The 14,300-nt window shown below is 51.4% G+C and overlaps 1 protein-coding gene across 1 annotated transcript in view; it reads right to left on the bottom strand.

The window, feature by feature from the left end:
• Positions 1 to 14,300, bottom strand: part of TRPV3 (transient receptor potential cation channel subfamily V member 3) — a 35,606-nt gene that overhangs the window by 14,932 nt on the left and 6,374 nt on the right. Inside the window, 7 exon segments of the mRNA XM_025476076.3 lie at positions 248 to 424; positions 2,511 to 2,791; positions 4,898 to 5,038; positions 9,099 to 9,275; positions 9,966 to 10,120; positions 10,852 to 10,938; positions 11,098 to 11,202. Of these exon segments, the coding sequence (XP_025331861.3) occupies positions 248 to 424; positions 2,511 to 2,791; positions 4,898 to 5,038; positions 9,099 to 9,275; positions 9,966 to 10,120; positions 10,852 to 10,938; positions 11,098 to 11,202 (1,123 nt within the window).

Below are 14,300 nucleotides of genomic sequence, written 5' to 3' on the forward strand. Positions count from 1 at the left end.
CCAGGATTCTGGGGCCAGGAGACCCCCACCACAAAAGTGTACAGTGTAAGGCCAGCTGGGAACAAGTAAACGCAGCACCTGCTCTAGCCCTGCCCTTTCTGCATTGACTCTGCCCAGTGAGGCAAAGGAATGGAGGACTACAGACATGTCCAGCTAGTGGCACAGGTCCTTCCAGTGCCCCCAAGCCCCTGGCCTGAGGCCCAGCCCCTCATCCCCTGCTCTTGCCCAGCCCTCCCGAGGGACTCACATCAATGTTGGTGTTGTAGACGATGATTTCCAGCACTGAGTTGTCTGTTGTCGTGTCCACATTGGTGAGGTCATAGAGTGAGGATGACACAGGCCCATATGCCCAGTCGGTGAACTTCCTGGACAGGCTCCGGAGTGGCTTCTCCTTGATCTCACGACTGAGGATATACTTCAGGATCTGGGGACAGGAAGAGCCACAGCCACAGAACAGGGCTGGGAAGATGCTCCCACCCAGGTGGACTGTCCCACCTCTGCGCCTTCCACTGTGACCCCCGGGCTCCACATCATCTGCAGAATGGGTGTGAACCTCACTGCTCTGCCCAATTCACCAGGGACTGAGAATACAAGGGACAAAAGGTGTGGAGGCCCTCGGCAGGACACGGAAAGCTACACAACCAGCTCCTAGACCCTTGTACTTGTTGAGGACCCCATTGAGTGAAGAAGCTGGGAACTGATGGGTTTGAGAAATAATTTCTGTTTGACCTGGATGTGAGAAGAAACTAGAAGTTTTTCCAGCTTCCCTACCCCAGCCTCAGTCAAGACCATTCTAGCTGAGGCTCACAGGGAGTGATATGAGATGCCAGCCTGGCAGAGAGACCTGAGAAACCCCCTCTCCAGGTAGTGATCCTCAAGCCCTGCCGCACAGTAGAGTCACCAAGGGACACACAGCAATCCCACACCACCCACTAATTCAGTCCAAATCTCTGCAGGGGGCACCCAGATATCTGTATTTTGTAAAGTTCCCTGGGCAGTTCCAAAGTGCAGGCAGGGTAGAGAGCCACTGCCCCCCAGCTCACTGCTTTCCAAAACTGGGGCCAGGGCTTCCTGGGGCACCAACCCAAGGCCCAGGAAGAGGGTCTTGTTGGGGAGAACAGTGTCAGAGCCCCGATCTCCCACAACCCCGTGGTGTTCCAATCTCATCTCCTATGGGATCCTTGGTCCTCAGAATCCAGGCAGAGAGCTCCCAGACACAGGGCAGGTCTCCCCACCCTAAGCCTCAGCCTTGGAGAGCCCCAAGGAACAGGATCTGTGTCTTCAGCACCTCTGCACCCTGCCCTCCCAGCATAGTGGCCAACTTGGACAGCGTCCAGAAAGGTTTTCCAAAAAACACTGACTAAAGAAGAGAAGGGGCCAAGAATGCGGGAGTCACTTCCCCAGGACTTATCCCAGAGGAGCACATTATCCTCTAGAGAATCAAAGGGTCAGGGGCCATGCTCCATGCAGGTAGAGGACATGCCACAGCAGCTAGTAGGAAGCTCCACTCTCAACACTAATCTGACTCTCCTCCAAGCCCCCCACAAACCATGTCCCCAGGGGTGACTGGAGATGGTATGCAGGGTGGGAAGGCACACAATTCCTCCTCTGTCAAAGCCAATCTCCAACCCTTCCTTCCCCCACAAGAGAATGAAAAGGTCCCTTGTGGGCCCCAGCCCTGACCACTGGGACTGGACCCAAGGCCCTCAGGGTACCCGCCTCCCTGTCAGCTGCCCTCAGGCTGGCACAGCTGTGACAGCTCAACAGCCCCTGCACCCACCCAGTCCTCCCAGAGCCTCCCAGCAGCCTCAGCCCCCTCCCAGGGCTTGGACACATGGAGGCTAAAAAAGCAAGCTTCTCTGAGCCTTGTCCGCAGGCCCACCTGAGTCCTGACCTTGATCTCAGACCAAGCCGTGACTCCAGGCACCAATAGAGATGGGAGCTCACCCCCACTCATGTCTTCGCAGAGGTCAAGCCCTGGGTTCCTTAGCCACACCCCACAGAGCACAAAGGGCCACAAGCAAGCACACCCTCTGCTGGGGACTTGGCTGAGTCTCAACAGCCAGACAGGGGTCTCTCCAGATTCGGGCCACCCCCTGGCTCTGGGTCCAGAGCAGCCGTTCTGGGACTCCTGTCCTCCTGAGAGACCAAAGGCCCAAGGGTCAGGCATAGCCCCGGCCTGGGTGCCTAGCACACAGGAATCCTCAGCCACAAACATGTGAGGTACTGTGTCACCATGGCCTTAAAATGCCCCCTCCCCGACCCCAGCCGGGAACTCCAGAGCAGGGGACAGAAACACAGGGTGTTAGCCCCTGAAGCCCAGAGGGAGGGCCCTTCCATGCTGCCTCTCTGAGTCAGAACAAACCCACCTCAGGTCATAGAAGCACTTCCAGACCTGAGGTTGAGACCCTACCCAGGCCAAGATGTAATCGGTGGGGTCCCCAGAAAGGCCCGAGAGCCAGCAGAGTGGCAGTGGGTCTCCCTGCCCTCCCCCAGCTCCCGGGCCCCACCTCGGCCTTGCCCATCTTGGCGGCCAGCTGCAGCGGCGTGAGCCCATCGTTGTTGTGCATGGTCTCCAGCTCCCAGGTTCCGCTCCTCAGCAGGATCATGTCGTACATGCGCTTAACAAAGTCGTTCTGCGTCTTGAAGTCCTCAGCCACCGTCACCAGCGCGTGTAAGATGTTGTTTCCCCGCGAGTCCTGCGAGGTGATGTCCGTCTGCTCGTTCTCCATCAGCAGCTGCACGATCTCGGGCTGGTTGGTGCACGCTGCCAGGGCCAGCGGAGTCTCGCCTGGGGACCGGGGAGCACTGCAGCTCAGTTCCCTCCTGGCCCACCCCCGGGGTCCCCAAGCCCTAGGACTGAAGCTTGTGTGCCCCATGGGACTGACCCCTGAGGCTCCCTGTACTTCTCCCCATGTCCCCCTTGTGTGGGGAGAGCAGGGAAATTAAAGCTGGATCACTGCCATAAGCCCCTAACTGGTCTCCCTCCTAACACCCCGGCCCTGCATCAGTACCCCCACAGCAGCCAGACTGACCCTATTAAAACAGAAGACTCCCCTCACCCATACTAAAAGCCCAGGTGCCAACAAATGCCCACAAGGCCCTATATGCTTGGACGCCATCTCCTCTCCTACCCCCACTCACTCCTTTCTGGCCTTAGTGGCCTCCTTCCTTTTCCTAGAACATACCAGGCATTTTCTGACCTCGGGGCCTTTGCAAAGGCTGTTCCCTCTGCTTATAGTGCTGTTTCTCAGGGTCTGCTTTGTTCATCCCCAAGCCTCCTCCAAGTCTTTGCTCAAATGTCACCTTTTCAATGAGTCACCCTAACTGCACTATTTGAAATTGAAATCTACTTCCTTCCTACCCTGGAACTCCCTCTTCCCCTGGCTTATTTTTTATTTCTTCAATAGCACTTACCATTTTCTAACATATTACACATGTGTTCTTATTTATTATGTTTATTACATAGTGTCCTTATTTATTATGTTTATTATTGATACTTTTCCTCTAGTCTACCTCAGTCCCATGAGGGTAGGGAGTCTTCATTTTGTTCACTGATGTATTTCCAACACCTAGAACAGTGCCTGGTGTATATAGTAAGTGATCAATAAATGTTTGTTAAGAAAAGATAAGGCAGGGATCCCCGGGTGGCTCAGCAGTTTAGTGCCTGCCTCCAGCCCGGGGCATGATTCTGGAGACCCAGGATCGAATCCCACATCAGACTCCCTGTATGGAGCCTGCTTCTCCCTCTGCCTGTGTCTCTGCCTCTCTCTCTCTCTCTCTCTCTCTCTCTCTCTGTCTCTCATGAATAAATAAATAAAAATCTTAAAAAAAAAAGGAAAGAAAGAAAAGAAAGAAAGAAAAGAAGAAAAGAAAGGAAAGGAAAGGAAAAAAGAAAAGAAAAGAAAGAAAAGAAAGAAAGAAAAGAAAAGAAAAGAAAAGAAAAGAAAAGAAAAGAAAAGAAAAGAAAAGAAAAGAAAAGAAAAGAAAAGGCAGATGACTCATTGGTGTTCACACAGCCAGCCTAGGAAGGAACCAGGCCTGGACAGCAGGTCTCCTTCTGCTCCCCTTCCAATTTCCCTCGGGTTCCCATTCTTCAGCCCACCTGTCACATTTCCCAAACACTGGCTCCAACAGGAGCTGATGCCAGACCCTGGACAGACAGGACAAGACCCTGACCTCACAGCTGCTCAGACCCAGCTGATCCTGCTGATTAAAAAAACCACCCAGAGGAGAAGACAGGTCAGTGGCTGTCAGTCCAGGGCTGGAGTGGGAAAAGGGGTCGACAAAGTTGTGGGGGCAAGTTTCGGGTGTGATGGAACTATTGATACCCTGTCCTAATCATGGTGGTGGTTGCACAGGCCTGTGCTTTTGTGGAGCTGAACAGAACTGTCCATTAAAACGGGAATTTCACTGTCTCTAAATTACACATCTTTTTTTCACCCAGAGCATCCTGACCCCTACTGCTTTTGGACTGCCTGGCTTGTCAGTCAGAGGATGTTGCTCTCTTACATGTTAGCGCATTTTAGTGGCCCCGGGGGGGCACGGGGCAGAGGCCCAGCTGGCAGCTCCGAACCACCCTGGGCAAGTCCTCTCCCCCGCCAGAGGCTCTGTCCTCCCCTGTGACACGGGGCTTTCTCCCTGCTGTGTGGCCTGCTGCTCCCTGGCCAGGGCTGCTCAGGGGCCCGCCTGTGCACCCTCTCCGACCGGCAGCTGACACCCCAGAACCAGCTCCCCCATCCTCCCAGCCTCTCTGGTCTGCCCTGGAGGCCCAGTTAGGAGGCTCCGGCCTTGCGCACCCGTCTCCACCACCTCCCAGTCTCCCCACCCCCCACCCCCGTCCGGGGGCTGGCTGGGCCTCGGACTCCTGCCGCAGGCGGGGTGGGGGGACACCCACCGAAGTAGAAGCCTTCGTGCTGGTACTTGGGGTTGAAGAAGACCCCCCTGGCGTGGGCATTGACGTCGGCGCCGGCGGCGATGAGCAGCGCGGTGAGGTCCCCCTGCCGCCGCTCGATGGCTATGTTCAGCGCCGTCTGCCCTGCGAACGGGGGTGGGGGGGATGGGGGGGCGCTCAGTGGCTGGGCCCCGGGTGACTACCCGCTCTGGACCCTTGTCCCTCCCGCCTCCATACGCTCCGCAGAGCCTCAGCGAAATGCTAGCTGCCTGCCCCGCGCCCCGCGCCCCAGCTCCGCGCCCCCAGCTCCGCGCCCGCACCCCGCTCCCGCTCCCGGCTCCCGGCTCCCGGGTCCCGGCTCGGTGCCCGGGCCAGGGCGGGGCACGCCGGGGAGCTCTGCTTCTTCCCCAGGGAGGCTCACAGTCTCACTGGGATTTAGGAGCTGTGGTCCTGGGAGGCGCGAGGGCTGCGGTACCCAGAGGGCAGGAGCTCCTAACACAGCCGCAGGGGAACAGGTGATGGTTCCCAGAGCGGCCTCTAAGCTGAGACCGCTGGAGTTTAGCAAGGCCAGGGGGGCTGGCTGAGGCCTCATATTTCAGGCGAGGAGGTCAGAACTTCCTCCTCCGTGCTATGGGAAGTCACAAGGCACTGAAGCAGGCAAGTGACATGATCAGGGTTTTGGGTTTTGGACATGTGTATTTTCTGATCACCCTGGATGCAAAACTGGAGGATGCATTAGAATGAGCCCGGACTTGGAAGGAACTGTCGCTCCAGTGGGGAAAGATGGTGAGGCCCAAAGGCGCTTAGGAGAAAGACCTCAGAATGGCCTGTGGGGAGGGGAGAGAGGGGATGACTGGTTTAGGAGCCAGGAGAATGGTGCCCCGACGACAGCGGAGGAACAGAACAGGGGAGAAGCAGCAGGAAGGGGCTGGAGGGACAATGACGTAGTTGGTGGAGCCTGTGGAATCTCCAGATGGAAAGGACCGGAAAGCTGGAGGAAGGGAAGAGTCTCAGAATGTCCCACTAGAAACAGCATTTTCCAAAGAGCTGCTGCCACACCGTACACAAAAATAAAGTCCTGGTGGATTAAAGAAGTAGGCATTTTATTTAAAAACTGAAAATTCATTTATAACTAGCCTTTTGGTAGGGGAGAACTTCTTAAGCAAATCCAAAATGCAGAAACAACCACAAAGAAAAAACCAACATGTTTGCTTACCAAAAAATAAAAATAAAAAAAAATAAAATAAAAATAAAAAAAGAAGAAGAAGAAGAAGAAAGAAAAGAAAGAAAGAAAGAAAGCAAGCAAGCTAGCTTTCTGTATTCCAAAAGACATCTTATAGAAAGTTAAAAGGCAAGTGATGGGGAAGGGTTGAGACAGTAGTTTTTTTAAAGTTCCTGATATGCTGACCCCTTACAAATCAATAGATAAGCAGCTTAAAAGAAAACTGAGAAAAAATTAACAAGCACCTTACAGAGAAGAAAATACACATGGCCAATAAAGAACGCAAAACATATTTGAAATCACTGTTGATCAAGAAAATCAGAATCTAACAAGTTAACATTTCTCTACTTTTCACTGACTAGATTGGCAAAAGGCAAAAACAAAAAGCAAAACCAGAAAGGAATAATTACCAGCATTAGTGAAAGGTGAGGGAATGAGTGAATAAGTACTTTGTATTTTGGGGAGAAGAAATTAGCATCTTTTGGAGGCAACTTTGACCATTATTATAAATTTTAAAGTTCATGCCCTTGAACCCGGAAAGTACAATTCAAAGTATTTTCCTAAAACATGTGTGCACTGAGCACAGGGTCACAGGCAAGAATGTGTACTGGGATATTGTCATAGTGAAAAATTGGGAAACATCCAACTATCAACAGGGGAATAGGGAAATTAGCTACAGGATAGCCACAGTCAGACTAAGCAAGTAGAAAAGAAGCATACTTGCATATTCTGGGATGAGGAGGCATCTAAGGCATACAGTTTTTTTTAAAAATGGCAAGTTGTAGAACAATGAAAACAGATAAATACTATTCTATGTTAAATAGGTGCATGGATAAATGAAACTATTTCTATGGACACATATATACATGCATAAAAAGCCCTAGGAAAATCCTCAAAGTCTACACACCATAATAATTTCCAGAGAGGAGAGTGGAAAACAGGCAAAGGGAAGGCACATGATGTGATGAGCAGAGTGTTATACTATATGTTAACAAATTGAATTTAAATAAAAAATTTTAAAAGCAGCAAAGAAAGAAGACAGGCAAGGGTTTTTTTTTAACTTAATTAAAATATTGGAATGTTTTACAATGAAACTCTATTCATGTGTTATTTATATAATTAAAAATAAATTGTTATATTTAATCTTGATGATGGATGTATAATTCATTATATTAATTGCAAATGTATGTTTAAAATTTTTAATGATAAATTTTTAACTGAATAAATTGGTTTTAAAAAGGCAGATTTCTGAAGCCTCTAATAAAGTGCTAAAAATAATATTTTAAAAGTTGTTTTTGGATCCTCCTAGCAGCATAGGGAGGAAACATTAGCCTCTGCCAGAGGGAGGAGCTGAGACCCAGAAAGGCAGAGTTACATGCCCAAAATGAGGAAAATGTTCCCCTGGTGATACTGGAGCCCCTCAGCCTCAGGCAGCAGGAAGCACCCACCCAGGACACTGAAAGGAAGGTACCAGCAGGTGCCATCAGAGGGAAGACTGGGGGGTTAGTTTCTAGAAAGACAAATAAATGGCTCCTCCCACCAGGCTGAGAGAGAGTAAGTGCTCACAGCCCCCAACAAGCCCACTAGCAAAAGACAAAGTCATGAAAGAAGGAAGGGATAAGGGGCGACTAAGAAGGGAGAAAAGTAAAGAGTTGCAGTCAGGACAGCAAATCCTTAATAGTAATCTTCATTTATTCACTCATTCAAAAAACATTTATTAAGGACCTTTTACGTGTGACCCCAAGTCCCAGGGAATTCACTATGGGTAAGATAGGCACCCTCCCTGGCCTCAAGGGGAACATGCTGCCAGAAAGGGGTGTTAAGTCCCTGTATACGGACAAGAAGAAAGGAGGTTCAGAAGGGGACTGAAAAGGGAGAGGAATTAAGGCAGGCAAGCTTGATGCACTGGCCTAAACCTCCCTGGCTAAGGACTAGTATCAACTCCCTCATGATGGGCTGAGAACGTCATATGTAGCTCATCCAGTTTTTCTCTCCACTTTGGCTACCAGGGAGCTCACTGTGAGGTTCAGCACTCCCTTGTAGCCATCTTCCCTGGATTCCCTCTCTTCTAATCAACAGTGCTGAGTTTTCACAATCCTTTACTTTTTCTCATCTATAATGAAAACCCTGTGAAAGTCTGCTGTTTAAATAAATTTAAAAAAAACCAAAATGACTTTCTCCCATGAGAAAAGTTGAGAGCTCACGCTAAACAGTTCCCCTGCAAAGAGCAATGTTTCGTGCCCCCTGGTATGTCAGCAAGATAGCATCCCAACATCCCCAAACCCATCATTTTTGCACCTCATTAGAGCCCAACAGGATGCTTACTGAGTCCCAAAACTCCAATGAGGATGAGGATGCCCCGTATGATTATTCAGCACAGATTTGCTGGACAGGAAAACACAATCCCACGTTTGGTCTCCTGCCCCCTCCCTAGTCCATTTAAGAGAGAAATCACAGAATCAAGACCCCAATGAGTCGGTTAGTAAGAATGATGATGGTGATACCAGCAACTGCTGAGTGTTGGCCTTGCCCAGATGTCTGGCACCATCTCTGGCCTTCTGCCCGCTGCCCCATATGCCACCGGCATCCCCATATCGGGCTTCTGCCCGTGCCCTGCTCCTGGCCTCTGCTCGAAGGTTACCTCCCTGCTGGCCCACTCGCCATTGCCCATCCCCAGTCACTCTATCACATGACCATCTTGTATTTTCTTATCATAACATTTTCCTCTAGTTACTTTATTCTGAGCAGTGGCCTCTATCTGTCTCTTTCCCCATGCACCCCAGTGCCAAAAAACAGGGCCTAGCATGTGCTCAGGGCTCCAAACTCTGCAGAGCAAAGGATGGAAGCGAGGAGTGCCTGCTGCGTGGTGCTGAGGCGTGCTCTGCGCTTGGTGCTGCTTGGTGCTCGGGCCTGCGGGACAGCGGGGAGGCTCCCCACCCCAGAAGTCTCTGTCCGCACAGCGCCCCCTCATAGGCAGCATACCTTCATAGGCCTCCTCGGTGTAGGCGGCATTGACGAACCGGTCCAGGATGTCGTTCTCCTCGGCGAAAGCCAGCAGAATCCTCACAATCTCCTTGGTTTTGGTGTTGATGTTTAACAAGGCCTTCATCAGGCAGGTCTTCCCCGTGTCAGAGGCCGTTAACTTGTGCATGAGGAAGTCTGCAGGCAGGGTTGTGGGGTGAGCCGCACCAGGGGCCCCGGCTGCCCCTGGCCCTTCCCGCCCAAGGTGGGGAGGCCAGGGTGTGCGGGCTGCAGCCTCAGACCTCCAGACCCTGCTCCATGCTCTGGCCTCCTGGGGCCTGTGCTACCTCCTCTCCTTCCCCCTGAGGGCCTTATCTGAGGCTCTGCCTCCTGCACTGTCTCCCCTGTGGGGTGCAGTCTCACCCACCGCATGCCTTCCCACTGTCCACCTCACTGCTGACACACCGAAACCTCCAATTGGCCTCCTCCTCCTGGGAGCTGACAAATAAAGCTTATCACTTCCCTCACAAGCTACTCCCCAGTCCCTGAGATAGCTTGGGCCCCACCTTCCAGCACATCACCAATGGCATGATCGTGCCTCCCTTTCTCTCACTCCGCTTGTCCTTTATTCTGGCCATTTCCACTGCTGAAGAGCTGGTCACCTCCCCCCGCTCGGCTGTGGCAGCCCCCACTCTGCCTGAATAGCACCCTTCTCCCGCCCTCCATGCAGCAGCCAGACCATGACCTTCACCTATCCAAGCCCTCCCATGGCTCCCTATTGCCTTCAGAGGCAGGTTCAAAGTCCACAGCCCGGCATTCTGGGCTCCTTGCATGCCCCCCTCATTGGCTGTTGTGAGGAAAGGCTGACAGCAGGAGCCCGGCACTGACCGGCCACATCCAGGCCACGACGCCGCTTGCAAAGCTCCTGCAGCTCCACCAGCAGCTCCAGCAGCTCCCCCACGCAGCCCTCTGACACCGCTGCAAAGATGCGCTTCTTCAGCCGCTTCTTTTTTCGCCTCTGCTCTTCCTTGGCTACGTTTGCACTGAGGCCAGAATGTATTTCCAATTCACCACACAGGTACCACCAACCTACTGTGTCCCCGCCCCACAGCAGAGCCCTGTCTCTGCGCAGAGCCACACTGGCCTTTAGTACCTCCCCGGCCTGTCACAATGCCCCAAACCCCCTCCATTAGTGCTGGGGCCCTGGGATCTGCGTTGCCCTCTGCAGGCTTCCCTCCTAATCTAAATGTGATCACATTTTTTCAAAATATATATTTGGATACACATAGTAGAGATGATTAGGAAGGACAATTAATAGCGATTACCTTAAAAAGTATGAGATTAGGGGAAGGAAAATCTCACTTTTATCTTTTGTGGTGTTTAAATTTTTAAAAATCTCTCTCTCCCTGACCCCACACTCCAAACAGACAACCATGACAAGTGCATATTTTTGTGTGTATTCTTATAAAAGTCACATGATGTTTCATGATTTATATGCATATATTTTTAATACGAGATTGTGTTCCAGTTCTTGTTCTGCTGTGTACTGTCATTGGAATGTTTTATAATGAATGGGTAATACTTTTTATAGTTTATAAAATGTAATACTCCCTCCTCCACCGCAAAAACCTTCCTACACACCACAGCTATGGACGCAGGCATTTGTCCCATCCCCCTGGCATGGAAGCTTCCTTGCCTTTCCTGGGTCCTGATGCCCGTGCCTCTGATGCCCACCTGGTGGACACAGTGGGAGGAAGGGAAGGGCCGGGCTCACCTGGGACTGTTGGGATTGGACGGAGTCTCTGTTACATCATCCTGGGGAGACTGTGGTGAGTCCATGTCATCGCAGTTACCAGAGAGGCTGGAGGATGGGGAAAGGAAGAGAGAGAGACAAGTTTCAAACTGGCCCATGAGAACATGTCACAACCAGGCCTGGCCACCTGGCCCAGGGTGAGTCACTGCCTGCCCTGGAGCTGAGGGCTGGGCTGGGATGGGGGCAGCCGGGGAGGCCAGTACTCACCACTGACGGATGTTGGAGTCCATAGGCTTGGAGAAGATGGGGGGAGAGGTCTTGGAGACAGTGGGGTTGGGATCAAACCCTTCTATCTCCAGGAAGAAGTGTGCACTGTGGGGACACCCAAGCAAGGTCATTAGAGCTGGCACAGGGACCATCCGCCTGCATGCCCTGCAGCCCTACTGCTGAGAGTGCCCCACCACCCAGAACACTTGCTCATGGCCTGCTCCACGCTAAACTCTGTCCCTCATGGCCTCACTTGACCCCCACAGCAGCCCTTTGGGATGGGTACCATTCCAATCACCCACACTTTGGGTGGGCATGCGGAGGCTCTGAGGTCAAGCACCTTGCCCAAGCTCACACAGCAAGTAGGTGGTAGAGCCTGGATTCAAAGCTGGGTCTTGGTGATTCTTGTCACTAAGTAGATGAGTAGAGGCCCAGGGTCTCTGTTAGGATGGCCTAATATCTGAGAGGGACTTTCCTGTCCGCAGGTGCCTCCAGGTGCGGAGGACTCACCAGAGATGGGGGACATGGCAACCAGAGCTACAAATCCCCTCATCATCCCCACACTGCCCTTCCAGCCTCAAGTCTGAAGAAGAGTCCTTCCAGGGCTGCCATCTACAAGAGCCTTTCCTGACTGCCAGGGCACATTCAACCCCCATTGATCATCTCTTATCTTGTTGGCACAGAAAATAGTCAGATCTAGAGCAGTGAGGGGGTATGAAAGTTCAGGGGACAGGAGATGCCTTGTCAAGAAGGAAAACCCAGGAAACCACTTTGGACAGTGGATGTGAGGGAAGTAAAGGGCACACTTTCCCCCAGGGCGGCAAGAGACCTGGGCCTGTGACCTGACAAAGCCCCAGGGAAGCAGACAGACTCAGTGCCCAATGAGAGGCAAGACACACCCCGAGATATGACTCCCCAACCAGACACAGCCTGGCCTCACCTTCAGACACGCCCACAAACACAGACACACGTGTTCTCAGAACCCACTATCACACACTCAGAGAAAAGCCTTCCCAAGACAACCAGGATGACGAGCATCAGGATGAGGGTCAGTTGTGGCAATACCCCCACCCGGTGATGGCTGCATCATACCTGCTGGCTCTGTGACCTGGCCTGGATGGTGGCCTCCTGACCAGCTGGTCTCTCTCCTAAGTGCCTTTGCTGTCTACCTCCTTCCCAGGCCCAGAAAGATCAACAAGCCCCCTCCCTTTCTCACAACACCATGGAAGAGGTCCCAAAGTACAATCCCAGCCATATCAAGTTCAGAAGAAAGGGCAGCAGGGAAGGGATTGTGGCCCCATTCTATCAATGAGATAACTAAGGCCACTGTCACCATCCCCCCAAGGACAGAAGTCAACTTTCTCAGAGAACCTGACTCTTGATTCTGGCTCACGATTTACATGACTATCCATGCTGCTCTCCCCTCAGCCCTCTGGATCCTCTTCCAGCCTAACCAGCTCTAGGGATTAGCTGCAGGTGGAGACTGTCCAACATAGCCACTTCACAGGATGGGGCAGTCATGAGGCTGTCCCGGGTCTTGCCTGGGGAATCCCTCTCCTCTCCTCCAGGTACAGACAAGCATAGGAGACTCAGAACAAATCCTGAACTGAAGCATAAATGGGACAGGGCTGGCTGGCACATTGGCCTTCACCCTCCTGTCTTCTGCTCATCAAGAGCAACCTTCTGAAATGACCTAAAATCAAATCCTTCTTCCAAAAGAGAAGTAAACCCCTGACTAGGAGCCCAAAACCTGGATTCTAGTCTGGCTCTGCCTCTGCCTCCTGTGTAACACCAGGATAGAAAGTGGTTGGGCCAGATAACCCTGGAATCTGGAGCCAGGACAGCTCTAAAATCATCTACAAATGGACTGTGCAGCTAAAGTGGGCATCAGAGGTCATCTGGTCTGATCACCACTCCCAACATCCCTGAAGTGCCCCAGAAATGCCACCTTAAAGCTGTCCCTACTTCATGAGAAAATGCTCCGCATCACTTGGCATCAGGGAAATACAAATCAAAACCACAATGAGATACCACCTCACACCCGTGAGAATGGGGAAAATTAACAAGGCAGGAAACCACAAATGTTGGAGAGGATGCGGAGAAAAGGGAACCCTCTTGCACTGTTGGTGGGAATGTGAACTGGTGCAGCCACTCTGGAAAACTGTGTGGAGGTTCCTCAAAGAGTTAAAAATAGACCTGCCCTACGACCCAGCAATTGCACTGCTGGGGATTTAACTCCAAAGATACAGATGCAGTGAAACGCCGGGACACCTGCACCCCGATGTTTCTAGCAGCAATGTCCACAATAGCCAAACTGTGGAAGGAGCCTCGGTGTCCATCGAAAGATGAATGGATAAAGATGTGGTCTATGTATACAATGGAATATTCCTCAGCCATTAGAAACGACGAATACCCACCATTTGCTTCGACGTGGATGGAACTGGAGGGTATTATGCTGAGTAAAATAAGTCAATCGGAGAAGGACAAACATTATATGGTCTTATTCATCTGGGGAATATAAAAATTAGTGAAAGGGAATAAAGGGAAAGGAGAGAAAATGAGTGAAAATATCAGTGAGGGAGACAGAACATGAGAGACACCTAACTCTGGGAAACGAACAAGGGGTAGTGGAAAGGGAGGTGGGTGGGGGGTTGGGGTGACTGGGTGATGGGCACTGAGGGGGGCACTTGGCAGGATGAGCACTGGGTGTCATGCTATATGTTGGCAAATTAAACTCCAATAAAAAAAATAAAATAAAAAGCTGTCCCTGCTTGTCTGGGTATCTACTTAACAAATATTGAGCACCTACTGTGTACCAGGCACTGTTCTAGAAGATGGGGATTAAATGGTGTACCAATGGGCAAAAATCTCTTTGAAGAGCTACTGTTCCAGTTAATTGGTCAGAACTGGCCCCAAGGATTGGACCAGGGCATAGCACAGTGAGGCCATTGCTTTTCCTGCTCCAGAAAACACTGACCTTCAGCTATAAGATTCTCAACAGGATGAACTACACTTGCGTTGTCCTTAATTCTCCAGAACCTAACAGTTGTTCTGACACTCAGAAGACTTAACTGAACAGAAGAGTAGAACATGGATAGGTAATGTGTGAAAGATAAATGAGAGAAAGGATAAAATAGCTGGTTAGATAGATGGACTGCTGAGTTGGATGGATGAATAAGATGGATAGATGGATGGGTACATGG

The sequence above is a fragment of the Canis lupus genome, chromosome 9, assembly GCF_003254725.2.
Source record: "Canis lupus dingo isolate Sandy chromosome 9, ASM325472v2, whole genome shotgun sequence".
In the NCBI taxonomy this organism is placed as follows: domain Eukaryota; kingdom Metazoa; phylum Chordata; class Mammalia; order Carnivora; family Canidae; genus Canis; species Canis lupus.